The sequence below is a fragment of the Schistocerca nitens genome, chromosome 7 (genome assembly GCF_023898315.1).
Source record: "Schistocerca nitens isolate TAMUIC-IGC-003100 chromosome 7, iqSchNite1.1, whole genome shotgun sequence".
NCBI lineage: Eukaryota > Metazoa > Arthropoda > Insecta > Orthoptera > Acrididae > Schistocerca > Schistocerca nitens.
In genome coordinates, this window is record NC_064620.1 from 106,125,108 (window position 1) to 106,143,183 (window position 18,076).

Consider the following 18,076-nt stretch of genomic DNA (forward strand, 5'->3'; position numbering starts at 1 on the left):
ATCTAAAATCGTCGTCAGTGGAAATAGCGCCAACTGCACACACAACCTGACAAACTCTTGCACGAAGACCTGAACGATACCCAAAACTAACTAAGCACGCTCGAAGACAAATTGGGAGTCGATGCACACACACACAGCCGGCTCATGAATGGTCGGCGAGCCAAGTCTTCTCGTCAAGTTGTGCTACAAGCTCCTCTTCTCCCTAATTCTATTCAATACCTCCTCATTAGTTATGTGATCTACCCATCTAATCTTCAGCATTCCTCTTAGCACCACATTTCGAAAGCTTCTATTCTCTTCTTGTCCAAACTATTTATCGCCCATATTTCACTTCCATACATGGCTACACTCCATACAAATACTTTCAGAAACGACTTCCTGACATTTAAATCTATACTCGATGCTAACAAATTTTTCTTCTTCAGAAACGCTTTTCTTGCCATTGCCAGTCTACATTTTATATCCTCTCTACTTCGACCATCATCAGTTATTTTGCTCCCCAAATAGCAAAACTCCTTTACTACTTTAAGTGTCTCATTTCCTAATCTAATTCCCTCAGCATCACCCGACTTAATTCGACAACATTCCATTATCCTCGTTTTGCTTTTGTTGATGTTCATCTTATACCCTCCTTTCAAGACACCGTCCATTCCGTTCAACTGCTGTCTCTGACAGAATTACAATGTCATCGGCGAACCTCAAAGTTTTTATTTCTTCTCCATGGATTTTAATTCCTACTCCAAATTTTTCTTTTGTTTCCTTTACTGCTTGCTCAATATACAGATTGAATAACATCGGGGATAGGCTACAACCCTGTCTCACTCCCTTCCCAACCACTGCTTCCCTTTCATGTCCCTCGACTCTTATAACTGCCATCTGGTTTCTGTACAAATTGTAAATAGCCTTTCGCTCCCTGTATTTTACCCCTGCCACCTTCAGAATTTGAAAGAGAGTATTCCAATCAACATTGTCAAAAGCTTTCTCTAAGTCTACAAGTGCTAGAAACTTAGGTTTGCCTTTCCTTAATCTTTCTTCTAAGATAAGTCGTAGGGTCAGTATTGCCTCACGTGTTCCAACATTTCTACGGAATCCAAACTGATCTCCCCCGAGGTCGGCTTCTATCAGTTTTTCCATTCGTCTGTAAAGAATGCGCGTTAGTATTTTGCAACTGTGACTTATTAAACTGATAGTTGTCAACACCTGCTTTCTTTGGGATATCGATACGCGCTGCTAACGCCGCTCACGGTCAGGCAAAGCAGCAGCACAGTGACAGTAGGAATATAAATTAACGTAGTGAGGTGGAAGTACGTTAAAAACAGGGTGTAAAGTACATGATGGCGGGAACATGAGCCACGCACGGCTCAGGTCACATTAATGTGACTGGACGTGTACAAGCGCATGACAACTAGGCTCAAGGTGTAAGCTCACCTAGTGACTGCCTAAGGAGGAACAGGATGATTCATATTTACCCGGAGGCGCCCCCCACACTACTGGTTCTGCCAGCACAATTCGTATGGTGACTCCAAAGAAGCTGTTACACGAGTGGCAGGTTTTTACTTAGGCGAGAGATGGTATACTGTTATAATGCGCGTCATTTACGACGGCGGCCGAGTTCTGCACATCTGACGGCCGAGTTTAGGTTCGTTCTGCACATCTGACGTCACAAAACACAGTCAGCCAATGAACAGAGAACGACGTTGCCAGAGCTCGACTGCAGTGCAGAGCACAGACGAGTGTCTTCAGTTTTAGAAACGTTCAGTCATAAATAAAGTAATTGAACAAAAGCAATGTCTTGATAGCAGACTTTCTTTTATAGAAAGTTTGGAAAAAGCATTTTAATTAATTAAACAAAACAAACAATAAGCTTCCTAATTTAGGCAATAGCAAGGAAAGGTGTTTGTATCATTCTAACGAATCGCTTTTCCGCAATAAAGAACAGCGGTAATTGTTGATTTCCTATTGTACTTCGACGAAACGTGAGTAATTCATAGTCATACCAACCGTGTTTGTCGGTATTTTTCGTGATGGTTTAGAGTCCTCCATGATTTCTGTTACAAAACAAGCTGCGTTAGCGTAATGGTTAAGGTGTTGGGCTGTGGAGGCAAAGGTTCTCCGTTCAAACCTTGTTCGGAGTTTAATGTTTTTTACTAAAAAAAACAATGTCGAAGAGTCTTACTTCATGAATTTTATTCGTTTGAATGTAATTTTTTGAAATATCTAGTGCTTTGTCTCTTCATTATAATCATAATAAGTTTTCGGTTTTTCTAATTTTGTCCTCCAATATCTGTTTTCACAGCAATTAAAAAGAATGAAAAGGCACACATACAATATTCATGTTATCTGTTGTGTGTGTATATCTTCTCTTCCGCAGTCGCTGTTTTACTATTCGTATTGACATATATTCTTTTGGGACAGTATTAAAAGTATTATTTAGAGCAGAATTTCGGCTCGTACATTGCCGAGCTACTTGACTGTCTGACGCAATTCTTTGCTTCGCTGCTTTGGCAACATCATCATATTCAATGTTTTCGTCGACTGATCTATGTTTTGGCAAGTATTTGCTGTCCGTTGTGACAAACACAAATTGTTTGCGCACTGCGCCTCACTGACAATATATTTTAGTTTCTATGTTTTAGTACCTCCAGAATTCAGTTTTGTGTACTTCGCCAACTTTGTTTTAATCAGAACTTTTTAGAAAAAAGCGAAATGACTCTGGTATAAATAAAACTTTTTTACAGTCGAAAGACGGAATATTTCTCAATATTACATACGACACCTATCTGGTACTTAAATTAAATGAGATATTGTTATAAAGTAAATTTTATATGAAATTTAGGTATCTTCTCCACATTTCATTCTCAACATTGTGGCAACTAAAATCGACTATACGGAAAGTATATACTATGGACTTATACCTCTGCAAACTCTTCAAAATTTCGTGCCATGGTTTACTACATTTAATGCTGCACAATAACCGCGTTGAACATCGAAACAAAATTAAGTCATTTATGGAGGGGAAGGTATCAGTCAAGAAAATGTGTAAAAATCAAATTTTTGGGCCAAATAGTTCTTGTGAAATCGCATGATAAGTGTGTCAAAGCAGTCGGAACACCACGTGTCAGCAAAGGCGAGCAGTGCAGTGATGACAAAATCGCGCACAGCGCGGAATGCGGGGAGCACGTCTCTGTAGCAGCGAAAGGGTTAATGCGCCCGTGGTGGCTTTACTTCATAAACTGCGCGCTCCTCCCTAAACGTAAATTTGCGAACTATACTATGGCGCTGCTTCTCTTGGCGCGTGCATCGTTTGCAAATGGCAACGCAGCAATCTCCTGCATATGGGCGGGCATGCGCGAGCCGCCAAGATAAAAGAATTGAACTATAGTGGGCGAGCGTGCTCACCCTCGTACAGCCAGTCGGGCACGCCGTTGAAGAGGACGCCGGGCACGCCGTTCGTGGTGAGCCTGAGGGGCGGCCGGCGCCGGGGGTCGTCGCAGTAGTAGAGGTCGTTGTCGTGCACGAAGGCGAGCCGCGAGCCGGCGGGCGCCCACACGGCCAGCTGCAGCCGAGGTACCGACCCGTCCACCCCCGCCGGCGACAGCGGGTACTTGGTCCTGCAACAGCGCAGCTCCACCCACTGTCCGCCCTCGTACTCCTCCATCTACACTACTGGCCATTACAATTGCTACACCAAGAAGAAATGCAGATTCATTGGAGAAGTATATTATACTAGAACTGACATGTGATTACATTTTCACGCAGTTTGGGTGCATAGATCCTGAGAATTCAGTACCCAGAACAACCACCTCTGGCCATACGCCTGGGCATTGAGTCAAACAGAGCTTGGATGGCGTGTACAGGTACAGCTGCCCATGCAGCTTCAACACGATACCACAGTTCATCAAGAGTAATGACTGGCGTATTGTGACGAGCCAGTTGCTCGGCCAGGGTAGCAGTCGAACATTTTCTGTATCCAGAAATGCCCGCAAGGGACCTGCAACATGCGGTAGTGCATTATCCTGCTGAAAAGTAGGGTTTCGCAGGGATCGAGTGAATGGTAGAGACACGGGTTGTAACACATCTGAAATGTAACGTCCACTGCTCAAAGTGCCGTCAATGCGAACAAGAGGTGACCGAGACGTGTAACCAATGGCACCCCATACCGTCACGCCGGATGATACGCCAGTATGGCGATGACGAATACACGCTTACAATGTGCGCTCACTGCGATGTCGCCAAATACGGATGCGACCATCATGATGCTGTAAACAGAACCTGGATTCATCCGAAAAAATGACGTTTTGCCATTCGTGCACCCAGGTTCGTCGTTGAGTACACCATCGCAGGCGCTCCTGTCTGTGATGCAGCGTCAAGGGTAATCGCAGCCATGGTCTCCGAGCTGACAATCCATGCTGCTGCAAACGTCGTCGAACTGTTCGTGCAGATGGTTGTTGTCTTGCAAACGTCCCCATCTGTTGACTCGGGGATAGAGACGTGGCTGCACGCTCCGTTACAGCCATGCGGATAAGAGGCGTGTCATCTCGACTGCTAGTGATACGAAGCCGTTGGTATGCAGCACGGCGTTTCGTATTACCCTCCTGAACCCACCGATTCCGTATTCTGCTAACAGTCATTGGACCTCGACCAACGCGAGCAACAATGTCGCGATACGATAAACCGCTATCGCGATAGGCTACAATCCGACCTTTATCAAAGTCGGAAACGTGATGGTACGCATTTCTCCTCCTTACACGAGGCATCACAACAACGTTTCACCAGGCAACGCCGGTCAACTGCTGTTTGTGTATGAGAAATCGGTTGGAAACGTTCCTCATGTCAGCACGTTGTAAGTGTCGTCACCGGCGCCAACCTTAAGTGAATGCTCTGAAAAGCTAATCATTCGCATATCACAGCATTTTCTTCCTGTTGGTTAAATTTCGCATCAGTAGCACGCAATCTTCGTGGAGAAGCAATTTTAATGGCCAGTAGTGTACATCTACATCATGTAACACTCCAAATATAGAACACATAATAACCATCATTTTTGTTGCAAATGAATAGCAAAATAAGTCATCCTGGCAGTGACGGCAGCTCTGACAACAAAATTTACACTCTTGTCAGTTTGATTAACAGGGATGTTATATAAGTACCAATGCTTATCATAAAGAAAGGACTGAATGAAAGAATACAATGCGATACAAAACAGAAACTTTAAAGAAAGAATTCAAAAATTATTATTTATGGAGGTTAAAGCCCAGACCATAAATCGACTAAAGATAACATTTATCCTAGAAGAGAGTTGTAGCCCCATCGAGCTGTAAATTCGCCGTGACTACAATGTAACTCGGTAATGGAGATGTTAACTTCACTTCTCTCTTGTACTCTGCAACAGTAGTACCGATGTTAAGCGCTGCTAGATTGTTTTAAAACTGACTTGAAGTTTAAAGTTTTACGATATACAGGGTGGTCCACTGATAGTGACCGGACCATATATCTCACGAAATACGCGTCAAACGCCCGACCGGTGTGGCCGAGCGGTTCTAGGCGCTTCAGTCTGGAACCGCACGACCGCTACGGTCGCAGGTTCGAATCCTGCCGCGGCCATGGATGTGTGTGAGGTCCTTAGGTTAGTTAGGTTTAAGTAGTTCTAAGTTCTAGGGGACTGATGACCTCAGATGTTAGGTCCCATAGTGCTCAGAGCCATTTAAGCGTCAAATGAAAAAACTACAAAGAACGAAACTTGCGTAGCTTGAAGGTGGAAACCAGATGGCGCTGTGGTTGCCCCGCTAGATGGCGCTGCCATAGGTCAAACGGATATCAACTGCGTTTTTTTTAAATAGAAACCCCCATTTTTATAACATATTCGTGTAGTACGTAAAGAAATATGAATGTTTTAGTTGGACCACTTTTTTCGCTTTGTGCTAGATGGCGCTGTAATAGTCACAAACATATGGCTCACAATTTTAGACGAACAGTTGGTAACAGGTACGTTTTTAAATTAAAATAGAACGTAGGTACGTTTTAGCATTTTATTTCCGTTGTTCCAATGTGATACATGTACCTTTCTGCACATATCATTTCTGAGAACGCATGCTGTTACAGCGTGATTACCTGTAAATACCACATTAATGCAATAAATGCTCAAAATGATGTCCGTCAACCTCAACGCATTTGGCAATACGTGTAACGACATTCCTCTCAACAGCGAGTAGTTCGCCTTCCGCAACGTTCGCACATGCATTGACAATGCGCTGACGCATGTTGTCAGGTGTCGTCGGTCGATCACGATAGCAAATCAACTTCCCCCACAGAAAGAAATCCGGGGACGTCAGATCCGGTGAACGTGCATACCATGGTATGGTGCGTCGACGACCAATCCACCTGTCATGAAATATGCTATTCAATACCGCTTCAACCGCACGTGAGCTATGTGCCGGACATCCATCATGTTGGAAGTACATCGCTATTCTCTCATGCAGTGAAACATCTTGTTGTAACATCGGTAGACCATTACGTAGGAAATCAGCATACATTGCACCATTTAGATTGCCATCGATAAAATGGGGGCCAATTATCCTTTCTTCCATAATACCACACCATACATCAACCCGCCAAGGTCGCTGATGTTCCACTTGTCGCAGCCATCGTGGATTTTCCGTTGCCTAATAGTGCATATTATGCTGGTTTACGTTACCGCTGTTGGTGAATGACGCTTCGCCTCTAAATAGAACGCGTGCAAAAAATCTGTCATCGTCCCGTAATTTCTCTTGTGCCCAGTGGCAGAACTGTACACGACGTTCAAAGTCGTCGCCATGCAATTCCTGGTTCACACAAATATATGGTACGGGTGCAATCGATGTTGATGTAGCATTCTCAACACCGACGTGTTTGAGATTCCCGATTCTCGCGCAATTTGTCTGCTACTGATGTGCGGATTAGCCACGACAGCAGCTGAAGCACCTACTTGGGCATCATCATTTGTTGCAGGTCGTGGTTGACGTTTCACATGTGGCTGAACACTTCCTGTTTCCTTAAACAACGTAACTATCCGGCGAACGGTCCGGACACTTGGATGATGTCGTCCAGGATACCGAGCAGCATACATAGCACACGCCCGTTGGGCATTTTGATCACAATAGCCATACATCAACACGATATCGACCTTTTCCGCAATTGGTAAATGGTCCATTTTAACACGGGTAATGTATCACGAAGCAAATACCGTCCGCACTGGCGGAATGTTACGTGATATCACGTACTTATACTTTTTTGACTGTTACAACGCCATCTATCACAAAGTGAAAAAAGTGATCCAACTGAAACATTCATATTCCTTTACGTACTGCACGAATATGTAATAAAATGGGGGTTCCTATTTAAAAAAAAAAACGAAGTTGATATGCGTTTGACCTATGGCAGCGCCATCTAGCGAGCCAACCATAGCGCCATCTGGTTTCCCCCTTCAAGCTAGACAAGTTTCGTTCTTTGTAGTTTTTTCGTTTGATGCTTATTTCGTGAGATATATGGCCCGGTAACTATCAATGGACCACCCTGTAGACTGGAAGTATCAGTCAGAAGTCGGACTAAAGTAGGATCTTCTTTACCGCTAGACAAATAACGAGTTTTGATGTATGTGACTGAAAAGTGAATCGTGTGATTACTGATTTGTGATGGGTCTTAGCCTTCGTGGTACTTAATAGTCACGAACTTCAAAGGACGCAGAAAGAGACTGATCGCCGACGTAAACTCGATTATTAGACTTGAGTAGGCCACAACTAAAGGCAATCACGAAGAGATTATTCCTCGTATTGTCACAAGTTATCGTCAAAGTCAGGATTACTGATGTTAATGGACATAATTCCCTAAATGAAAAATCGGTGTGTGCGCTCAGCTTAGGCACAGACAATAATTGGGAAGAACAATACTCCTTAATTCAACTTTAACTCTCCGTGTCGCCTACATCATTTCATGGACATTTAAAGTGTATTCTTGAAATTAACTGATTATTCTGATAACATAAAAGCGTCCAGTAAATTAGTGATAATTTAAATGTGAACAGCAATAACTTTACACCAAAATTACGACGCATTCTGAACATTGTTCAGGGGTATGTTATCTCTGGAGTTAAGTCGTGCAGTTGTTGAATACGCGACGTAGCCACGCCTTGACGACGGAATAATAATTAACAACTTAATATCCTCGCAAAATTCAGAATGTGGCCTCGCTTGGGTGATGGAATGATGATTCAAGACACTACTTGTTAACGTTTGAATAGCCATTCTCAAACCGGACATAAGAACTAGAGTCAGCAAGTTTGCGTAAACTGAAGGGTCTGTCGCGAACACGCAAGGGACTTTTGGTTATTTCAGGTCAATGGAGGCATCGAGTTATCGAGTGGTGCAGTCGCTACATTTGCAAGTGAAGAAGATCGACAGACAACCAACATAGTTGCTTTCATTACAAGCATGGGCGACGCACACACTCCAGCGTGCTGCTCCATCGAGACAGTGATATCATTTTCGAAATACAGTATCAGAAAGTAACCAAACCACGCGAGGAGTTTTTTTTTAATGGTTACAGATTGGCACATTGTGTTCATGTGCAGTATGTGGACGAGCATTATCCTGTTGGAAGAACACATCACACTACTGTTGCAAGAACGGCAAAGGAACGGGTCTAACGCTGGAGAGCGTCCCCTCCAGATACACCTAAGGTGAACGAGAGTTGTAGCTTATCGCACCCTAGACCATAAGGCCTCGGTGGGACAAGTGTGTCTTGGACGAGTGTACTCTACGAGACAATGCGCACCAGGTCAATGTAGGACACGCAAACGACCATTACTTGCGCGCAGGCAGAATCTGCTTTCATCACTCAAGACCACGGCGCGACATTCCAAGTCCCAAGTGACCCTCTCTGGCGGCACAAGTCGAGCCGTGCACGTTGATGCTGTGGCGTGACTGGAAGACGGGCTAGAGGTCTGTAGTTCCAGTGCAAATAACTGCTTCGCAGCAGTTCGTCTTGAAACGTTCTGACTCACAAGCCCTCTGATCTGTCTGTGGTAGATGTACGATCTGCCATTGCTGCACTTATAAAACGACAATCCTGGCGGGAGTCTGTGCTACGTGGACGTCCAGAAACTCGTTTGCGCGCGTGAGAATGTTCACTTGACCACTGATACCGGCGTCGTTTCACAACCGACGCAGTACGTCCAACTTTGTGGCTATTCTCCGAAATGACTATCCCGCCACTCGGAAGGCCACAGACTGCCCCTTCCAAACTCGCTCAGCTGGCTGTAGGAGGCACTAGTGTGTCTCCACGGCACGGTTGCCTACCTGTTTTACACTTTTGCACCGCACTGTGAGCATTCCCTATTAGTGGTTCGACACAGATGGCGCTCTGGTAGCTGTGCCAATACGCTGTCTGTTGGCGGACGACGTTGAAATCATTATCAGTAAATCTACTATACCTCAGGTGGTATATGCCGACATAGGACCAAAACCGATGTCGTCTTTTCAAACATACTTTTTGTGGTAGTGCATGTATATTCCTTTCACTTTTCAGATTTCCCTTCTTTGCATAATTGTTGTTGTAAAGATCTAAGTAGAGTCTGTATCACTAAACCGCTAACCAGGTTCGCGGTGCACTTCAAAAGTTGCAGGTTGCCTATCTCACGGCTTGCAGGAGCAACAAAAATTTGATCTTCAGTATTTCATATAATATTACTGTTGTGCACATAGTTCCGCGTAGTCAGCGCATACACAACTTTCCCACTAAAGCGCGCCCCGCTAAGCACAACAGTGCAGGCGCAGCGCTCGTCCGTCTCCGCACTACGAGATGGCGCTGCCTTAGAGATGGACCAAATTCTGCTTCCGCTGATCCGCGTATTAATATGTAACGCAGCCAATGAGATTGCTGTTGTGTCTAGACAAGACAGCCTAGACACAATGAGAGGAAGCCGAGAGGCACGTGCTGAAACTCACGCAGTCTGGCGTGAGGTCTGAAACAGGATACGTAATGAATGCTATAAAGAAAAGTACGTAGCTTCTGGAATACTTAACTTTAATCCACATTTGTAGAACATCGCTCTTGATGATACATTAATAGAATCTCAATATCAATTGAATACGGCGCCTTGCTAGGTCGTAGCAAATGTAGCTGAAGGCTATGCTAACTATCGTCTCGGCAAATGAGAGCGTATTTGTCAGTGAACCATTGCTATGAACGTCGGCTGTACAACTGAGCGAGTGCCAGGACGTCTCTCTAGACGTGCCGTGTGGTGGCGCTCGGTCTGCTATCACTGACAGTGGCGGCACGCGGGTCCGACGTATACTACTGGACCGCGGCCGATTTAAAGGCTACCACCTAGCAAGTGTGGTGTCTGGCGGTGACACCACAATTGCTGCTAACATAGAACCTTTTCTCCTCGCGGATCACACTCGCGCAGTGATACCTGAATGCGCGAGGTATTATAACGAGTGTACAGACCTCCGATTAGTCAGTCTGCATTTGTCTGCACCAGTCTGTACCAGTCTGCATTAGTCTGTACCAGTCTATAGTCAAGTTTCAGTCTGCGCCTAATAAGATTATCACATTCCTGTACATAGCCATGAAGAAAAATGTATAGACACTTTGTCAAGTATCAGAGAAATGTGAGAATAAGATTAACATACCAAGACCAAAGGAACTTCAGATTGTCAATTGTAAATAGCATCCAGAATCAAGTTATGTAAGGTTTATGCTTGTTACTATTTTAATAAATGTGTGTGAAAATTAATCAAGTTCTGTTTAAAGTTGGTCACCGTCAATCTGCTACTCTGAGCGTGAAAGTGGCATTTCTATCGTCTGACCTAACGGCAGAAGATAAACACGCCACGATAAGACCACGAGACATATTTTTGACACTCGCCTACTTCGTTAGAGAGAGAAGTCAAATAATCTGATGGTGTGTGTACCGAAGGTCTTACAGTACGCACACCACAATTACTGACGCCACTTAAAAATTTAAAGTGCTGTCGTAACTTACTCATTAAGAGGTATAATCTTATGATAAAGGTCTGATACAGTACCACGAGTATTGAAGTTAGAAACTGTGTATATCTTCTGAGGCAGCATAACTCTTGGCGCGTAAATTACCCTGACTATATTCATCCAGTATTTGAGAAGGAGAGCACCTATCGACTTTCAGCAAACTTCGCAAATAATTTGAAACCCTTACGACACTTACCCTGAGCCCCTGCCCTTCATCCCCACGAAGGAAAAAAAATTAATTGGTAACTACAGTTTTGCTGTTCATGCAGTAAAACTTCAGCAACAGGCATGACGTTTGAATTTACTTCATCTTTGCTACTAACTATCCGCAACACATTTCGCAGGCTGTATCCATACGTAGAATGAAATTTTCACTCTACAGCGGAGTGTGCGCTGATACGAAGCCATGTCTCCGCAATAACCTTTCTTCCAGGAGTGCTGGTTCTCCAAGGTTCGCAGGAGAGCTTCTGTGAAGTTTGGAAGGTAGGATACGAGGTACTGGCGGAATTAAAGCTGTGAGGACGGGGCGTGAGTCGTGTTTGGGTAGTTCAGTTGGTAGAGCACTTGCCCGCGAGAGGCAAGAGTCTCGGTCCGGCACACAGTTTTAATCTGCCAGACGTTTCAGTACCCATACGTATTACTGAATGCTCCTGCAAAATTATGTAGTTGCACGACACGTAATTCTGGAGAAATGACGTCATAAACGTTGAGATGCGTGAGAAAATACCTTTTGCTTAAAATAGAGCGCCAATTGCCCAGACTATACTCATACAGTGTTTGATAATGAGAGCACTTAGCAACTTCCAGCAAACCTTAAACACTCTCAGATCTTTTCTAAGCTTTTTCTCGCTTAACGCCAAATGTTTAACATGTTACTAATCAGACGTTTGCAGCTGTTTTATACGTGGGAGTTGGATTCTTTAAGGAATCGGGGGAAGGATGAGTTAGTGGTAGTGTAATAGAAGGGAACAAAAATTGTATTGTATAGTATTTACGCTATCTCATTGTGCATGTAATTTGTTTTTACTACAATAAATGTTTCTAATAGTTAAAAATGATCTGATTTTTATTGTAATAATTTAATAATACAAAAACGTTTAGCATGATAACGTTAATTCGCTAACGCACATCATCCTCGCGTATGCTACTAGTGCCCTCTCTCGCCAAAAGTTTTCTTTAGCTCAAACGTTACGTACACGATGGTAGTGAATTGGTGACGAATTAGTCAATAGCGACCACATCTTGTGCATGTTTTTAATATTATGCAGATGAAATGTTATATTTTACTGACGCCTTTTGGCTATTTTTAAGGTACTTCCGCCTGTAATGGTACTTGAATTACGTAACCATTACGGCACCTCACCTCAACCTCTCGATACCAGCAATACTCTACTGTGTTTCTGTAAAATAGTCAACATATTTCTGTGACAACATTCGGATTTGATTTCATTACTGTAGAGGTACTTTGATACATAGATATGTTTATATTTCAATGATATTATTCTTATGTGTATTCTTCCTTTTGTCACTATGATCTTTGACGTACTTGTAACTCTGATTTTTTGGGCGCGTAAGCGGTTATTAGAGAGTCAAGTCTTGGTCGTCATGTTGAAAAGACTCAAATTGTAGTCAGTTTATGAAATGTGAACTTTAACAGTGAGGAAGATATTTTCAAGTATGTTTTATATTGTGAAGTGATGTTGCAACAAAAGTAACAAAAAAGAAGTGTAACTTAAATTCGGAGGGCTGATTTACTTTTCTACATCACCATTGTTCTAACTTGCAAAAGTTTAATCTTCAAGAATGGTTTATGAAACACATCTATAAAACTTTTGAATATCGCAGAATATCACCTAGGCCTCTTTGCATCCGAGCTTGGAATCATCACTACCTAGATTTTCGACGATTGAGGAGTTCACAACGAGACCACCGTGGGAAACAAGAAAAGATGAGTGCCTAGTTTATCCATTATTTCAAGAAATGACTTTAGTAACTGTGCTCTAACGACACCTGCCACATAATATAACTTTGTTGTTGCCCGAAAATACAATATTTAGCAGCGTGAGCAACACTACAATCACAATTAATTTTTGACCTTTGTTGTGGTAGGGTTGTTAGACGCTACAACTTGTAACCCAGTAAGTTTGAATAAATTTTGCTTCCATGAACATCTGATTGGATGCTTATTATTTCTTCACGAAAATTACACTCTACGGTTGCTGCTCCAACCATTTACAACATTTTAAAACACTTCTTATATGACGTTTCATGTCTCTCAGGAGAAATTCTTTTGCACATAGGTCGCCGCTGCAGCTGCCGTACTCTCGTATGAAGCCAGAAAAGACGAACGTGAGTGCTGTTGCCGGCGGGCCTGTAGAGCGCGCTGGCTACCTATAGGATCTGCCGGCGTCCGCGGCGCGCAGCTGGGGATTATTAAAGCAGGCCCGGGCTGTGTGCCTGTGAGCCGGCTGTCCGCTGTCTGCTGTCGAGTGCAGGCAGGCGCTTAATGAGGAGCGACGCGTGGCCAGCAGAGGCGCATCGCTGAATTTTTCAGCCACAGCCCTCCACTGCGTTTCTCTCGTAACAACTGATCCAGACCCCAAGTAAAAAGAAAGGCTGCGATAAGCATCTGCTTACATACACTACTGGCTATTAAAATTGCTACACCACGAAGATGACGTGCTACAGACGCGAAATTTAACCGACAGGAAGAAGATGCTGTGATATGCAAATGATTAGCTTTTCAGAGCATTCACACAACGTTGGCGCCAGTGGCGACACCTACAACGCGCTGACGTGAGGAAAGTTTCCAACCGATTTCTCATACACAAAGAGCAGTCGACCGGCGTTGCCTGGTGAAACGTTGTTGTGAAGCCTCGTGTAACGAGGAAAATTGAGTACCATCATGTTTCCGACTTTGATAAAGATCGGATTGTAGCCTATCGCGATTACGGTTTATCGTATCGCGACATTGCTGCTCGCTTTGGTCGAGATCCAATGACTCTTAGCAGAATATGGAATCTGTGGGTTCAGGAGGGTAATACGGAACGCCGTGCTGTATCCCAACGGCCTCGTATCACTAGCAGTCGAGATGACAGCCATCTTAGCCGCATGGCTGTAACGGATCGTGCAGCCACGTCTCGATCCCTGAGTCAACATATGGGGTCGTTTGCATGACAACAACCATCTGCGCGAACAGATCGACGACGTTTGCAGCAGCATGGCCTATCACCTCGGAGACCATGGCTGCGGTTACCCTTGACGCTACATCACAGACAGGAGCGCCTGCGATGGTGTACTCAACGACGAACCTGGGTGCACTAATGGCAAAACGTCATTTTTTCGGATGAATTCAGGTTCTGTTTACAGTATCATGATGGTTGCATCCGTGTTTGGCGACATCGCGGTGAACGCACATTGGAAGCGTGTATTCGTCATCGCCCTACTGGCGTATCACCCGGCGTGATGGTATGGGGTGCCATTGGTTACACGTCTCGGTCACCTCTTGTTCGCATTAACGGCACTTTGAACAGTGGACGTTACATTTCAGATGTGTTACGACCCGTGGTTCTACCCTTCATTCGATCCCTGCGAAACCCTACATTTCAGCAGGATAATGCACGACCGTATGTTGCAGGTCATGTACGGGCTTTTCTGGATACAGAAAATGTTCGGCTGCTGCCCTGGCCAGCATATTCTCCAGATCTCTCACCAATTGAAAACGTCTGGTCAATGGTGGCCGAACAACTGGCTCGTCACAATACGCCATTCACTACTCTTGATGAACTGTGGTATCGTGTTGAAGCTGCATGGGCAGCTGTACCTGTACACGCCATCCAAGCTCTGGGTACTGATTTCTCAGGATCTATGCACCCAAATTGCGTGAAAATGTAATCACATGTCAGTTCTAGTATGATATATTTGTCCAATGAATACCCGTTTATCATCTGCATTTCTTCTTGGTGTAGCAGTTTTAATGACCAGTAGTGTATTTATTTCAGTCTTCTATTAGTCCATCTCCTCCTTCCCCCTCTCACTATCAATCTTCTCTTTCAATCCCTCTCTGTCCATCTCCTTCTACCCACTCTGTCCATCTGCCCACGCCACCACCACACAGCTCTACTCCCACAACGATTCCATTTCACTTCCTCCTGCCTAGCTACAATTGTCTGATATCACCCCCACCCCTAGCAAGCATGGTATTCTACAGTCCTACTGTATCATATTCCACTTAAGTATCGGGATGGGGCATAAGTTCGTAACTTTTTTTCGTAAGTTTAATAAACTCAACGGACAGTCATATCAGAGACTTTAGCCATCAATAATATATTCTCCTTCACTATTTACAACAGTTTCCCAACTCTGGAGTAACATTTCGAGTCCGCGACTGTAGAAATCACGTGGTTTTGAAGCGAAGAACTCGTCTTCTTCGGAGCACATTTTCGTCTAGAAAGGAAGTTACTTGAATGTTGTTCAAATAACTTACGGGTTTACTGCCGGATGACGTCGTCGACCACCGCCGTAGCACACCCTGCCATTCTCAAGGCACAACTGCAAGGAGGAAACAATGTGCAAGGGAGTTCAGAATGGAAATGGTCGTGCGGTTCCTCAAACGCCACATACGTATGTACGCAATGCTAAATGATAGTTGAGATGGTGTAAAGACTGACGCCACTGGAAACGAGTGATCTGCAGTGACGAATAACGCTATGCCTTGTGGCAATCAAGGACGAGGGTTTGATTTGGCGATTTCCTGGAGAACGTTACCTACCAGCATATGTAGTGCCAACAGTGAAGTGCAGTGAAGGTAATCTTACGGCATGGGATTGCTCTCTGTGGTTAGCGTGTGGTCTTCTTATTGCTATTGAGAAAACGATAATTGTCGAAAAGCATGAAAACGTTTTACAGCATTGCATACTACCTACAGTTGAGGAACATTTCGGGGACGATGATTTTCTGGATCAGCATGACAATGCACCCTGTCATAAGTACTTGAGAGGGAATGGTTTCTGGATAATATCATTCCTGAAATTGACTAGCCTGTACAGAGTTCCGACCTAAACCCAATGGAACACATTTGGGATGAACTAGAACGTCGATTTCACTCCATACGTCAGCGTCTAGATATTGGAAGAGACTCCAGCAGAATTGAAGCTGCTGTGAAGGTTAAGTGTGGACATACTCCGTATTAATGCACACTGATAGACATCAGGGTAATTTTAATCAGATAGTGTACCTGCTCTCCAGAGAGGTGCGGAAGCACTAGTTATCGCTTTATAGGCACAACCCATGCTTACAGAGTCGCAGTCCAGTGGTGGATGGCTGTACATACGAAGTAAGGTGGTCAGCATGTATGAATGGTTACTACAAGATGGATGGACAGTCAGCAACAACGGTTGCACTGGATCTTACAGGCGTGGCGAGAAATGGCAATGATTACAAATGATTTCATAGTTACCACAATGAAATAACCACATCCAATATACAGGGCGTTAGGGGTGTAAGTGCAGATATTATGAACATTGGTACCTTAATATGTACCCACTTCAGTTGTTAGTTGTTTTTTCTTAGCATCTAACCGCCTTTTCACAAACATGTCACATAATTTACTATATGACGTTTCATGCATGCATTAATGTCTTGCTTTTGCCACATGTGCTTGGAGGTGCTAACCAACCTAAAAATATACTACTCGTATTAGCTACAAGTATTAGTCTGCAAATGAAGTAAATACTGCTGTAATGTTGTTAAGTACACTGTGCTCAGTCACAAATAAAAATATCTGCATTTATACCGCTAGCACATGGTATGTACAAAGAAGATTGGACAAACTGCAACAATTAAAATGGAGCAACTTCTAAACACTTCATCTGGTTGCAACAAACAAAGTGTTGCCAGACAACGACAGAGCAGTGATATTATTTGATCTGGTCAATTTAATCTAATTTAGGTATGAGACAAAATATTCGCTGCCTGCTAATAAAAGTGAATCATTCAGAAGACATGGTCGGATGTAAGTGTAACCCCAAACACCTACAAACCGTCGGCAGGTTAGTAAATGATTATAGATGCAATTCACTGCTACAGGTAAACCCCCTATGAGACTGCATTAGTGTTGCTATTGTTAGTGTTGTAAGCAGGCCTGTTAGGGTAACAGCGTCAGCTGTTGAGTGGTCGCTGTGAAGGACGCAGAGATGCCGCACATTTGTGGGAGACAGCGTTGTCAGCATCTGGCAGAAGTTGGAAAGGACCTCATTGTGGACACGGAACAAGCTTTAAGTATGATGGACTGACAGCGAAATGAACGTATCCAGAGATTATATAAGCCAAACTAAGCTTCTGCTGAACAGTTGCTCAAGAAGGCTGATAGACACAAAGTCAACACAGAATGATCAAGAAAGGAAAAAAAAACTTAGCCTATTAGAGGCACTTGATGTGAACAAGCACTTACTACAAAAGACCCAGATATTACTAAGAGATCAGTGACAACTAAGCATATCCTTGTTCTTAAGCTTCATACACTATGTGACCAAAAGTATCCGGTCACCCCCAAAAACATACGTTTTACATATTAGATGCATTGTGCTACCACCTACTGCCAGACACTCCATATCAGCGACCTCAGTAGTTATTACACATCGTGAGAGAGCAGAATGGGGCGCTCCGCGGAACTCATGGACTTCGAACGTGGTCAGGTGGTTGGGTGTCGCTTGTGTCATACGTCTGTACGCGAGATTTACACACTCCTAAACAGCCCTAGGTCCACTGTTTCCGATGTAATAGTGAAGTGGAAACGTGAAGGACACGTACAGCTCAAAAGCGTACAGGCCGACCTCGTCTGTTGGCTGACAGAGACCGCCGACAGTTGAAAAGAGTCGTAATGTATAACAGGCAGACGTCTATCCAGACCATCACACAAGAATTTCAAACTGCATCAGCATTCACTGCAAGAACTATGACAGTTAGGAGGGAGGTGAGAAAACTTGGTTTTCATGGTCGAGCGGCTGCTCATAAGCCACACAATTCGCCAGTAAATGCCAAAGGACGCCTC

At 44.0% G+C, this 18,076-nt stretch overlaps 1 protein-coding gene across 1 annotated transcript in view; it reads right to left on the bottom strand.

Moving 5' to 3' along the window:
* The window catches only part of LOC126195301 (inactive dipeptidyl peptidase 10-like), a 358,542-nt gene that overhangs the window by 162,026 nt on the left and 178,440 nt on the right, over window positions 1-18,076 (bottom strand). The window contains exon 6 of the mRNA XM_049933856.1: window positions 3,400-3,611. Within this exon, the coding sequence (XP_049789813.1) occupies window positions 3,400-3,611 (212 nt within the window). The remainder of the gene's footprint in view (window positions 1-3,399; window positions 3,612-18,076) is intronic.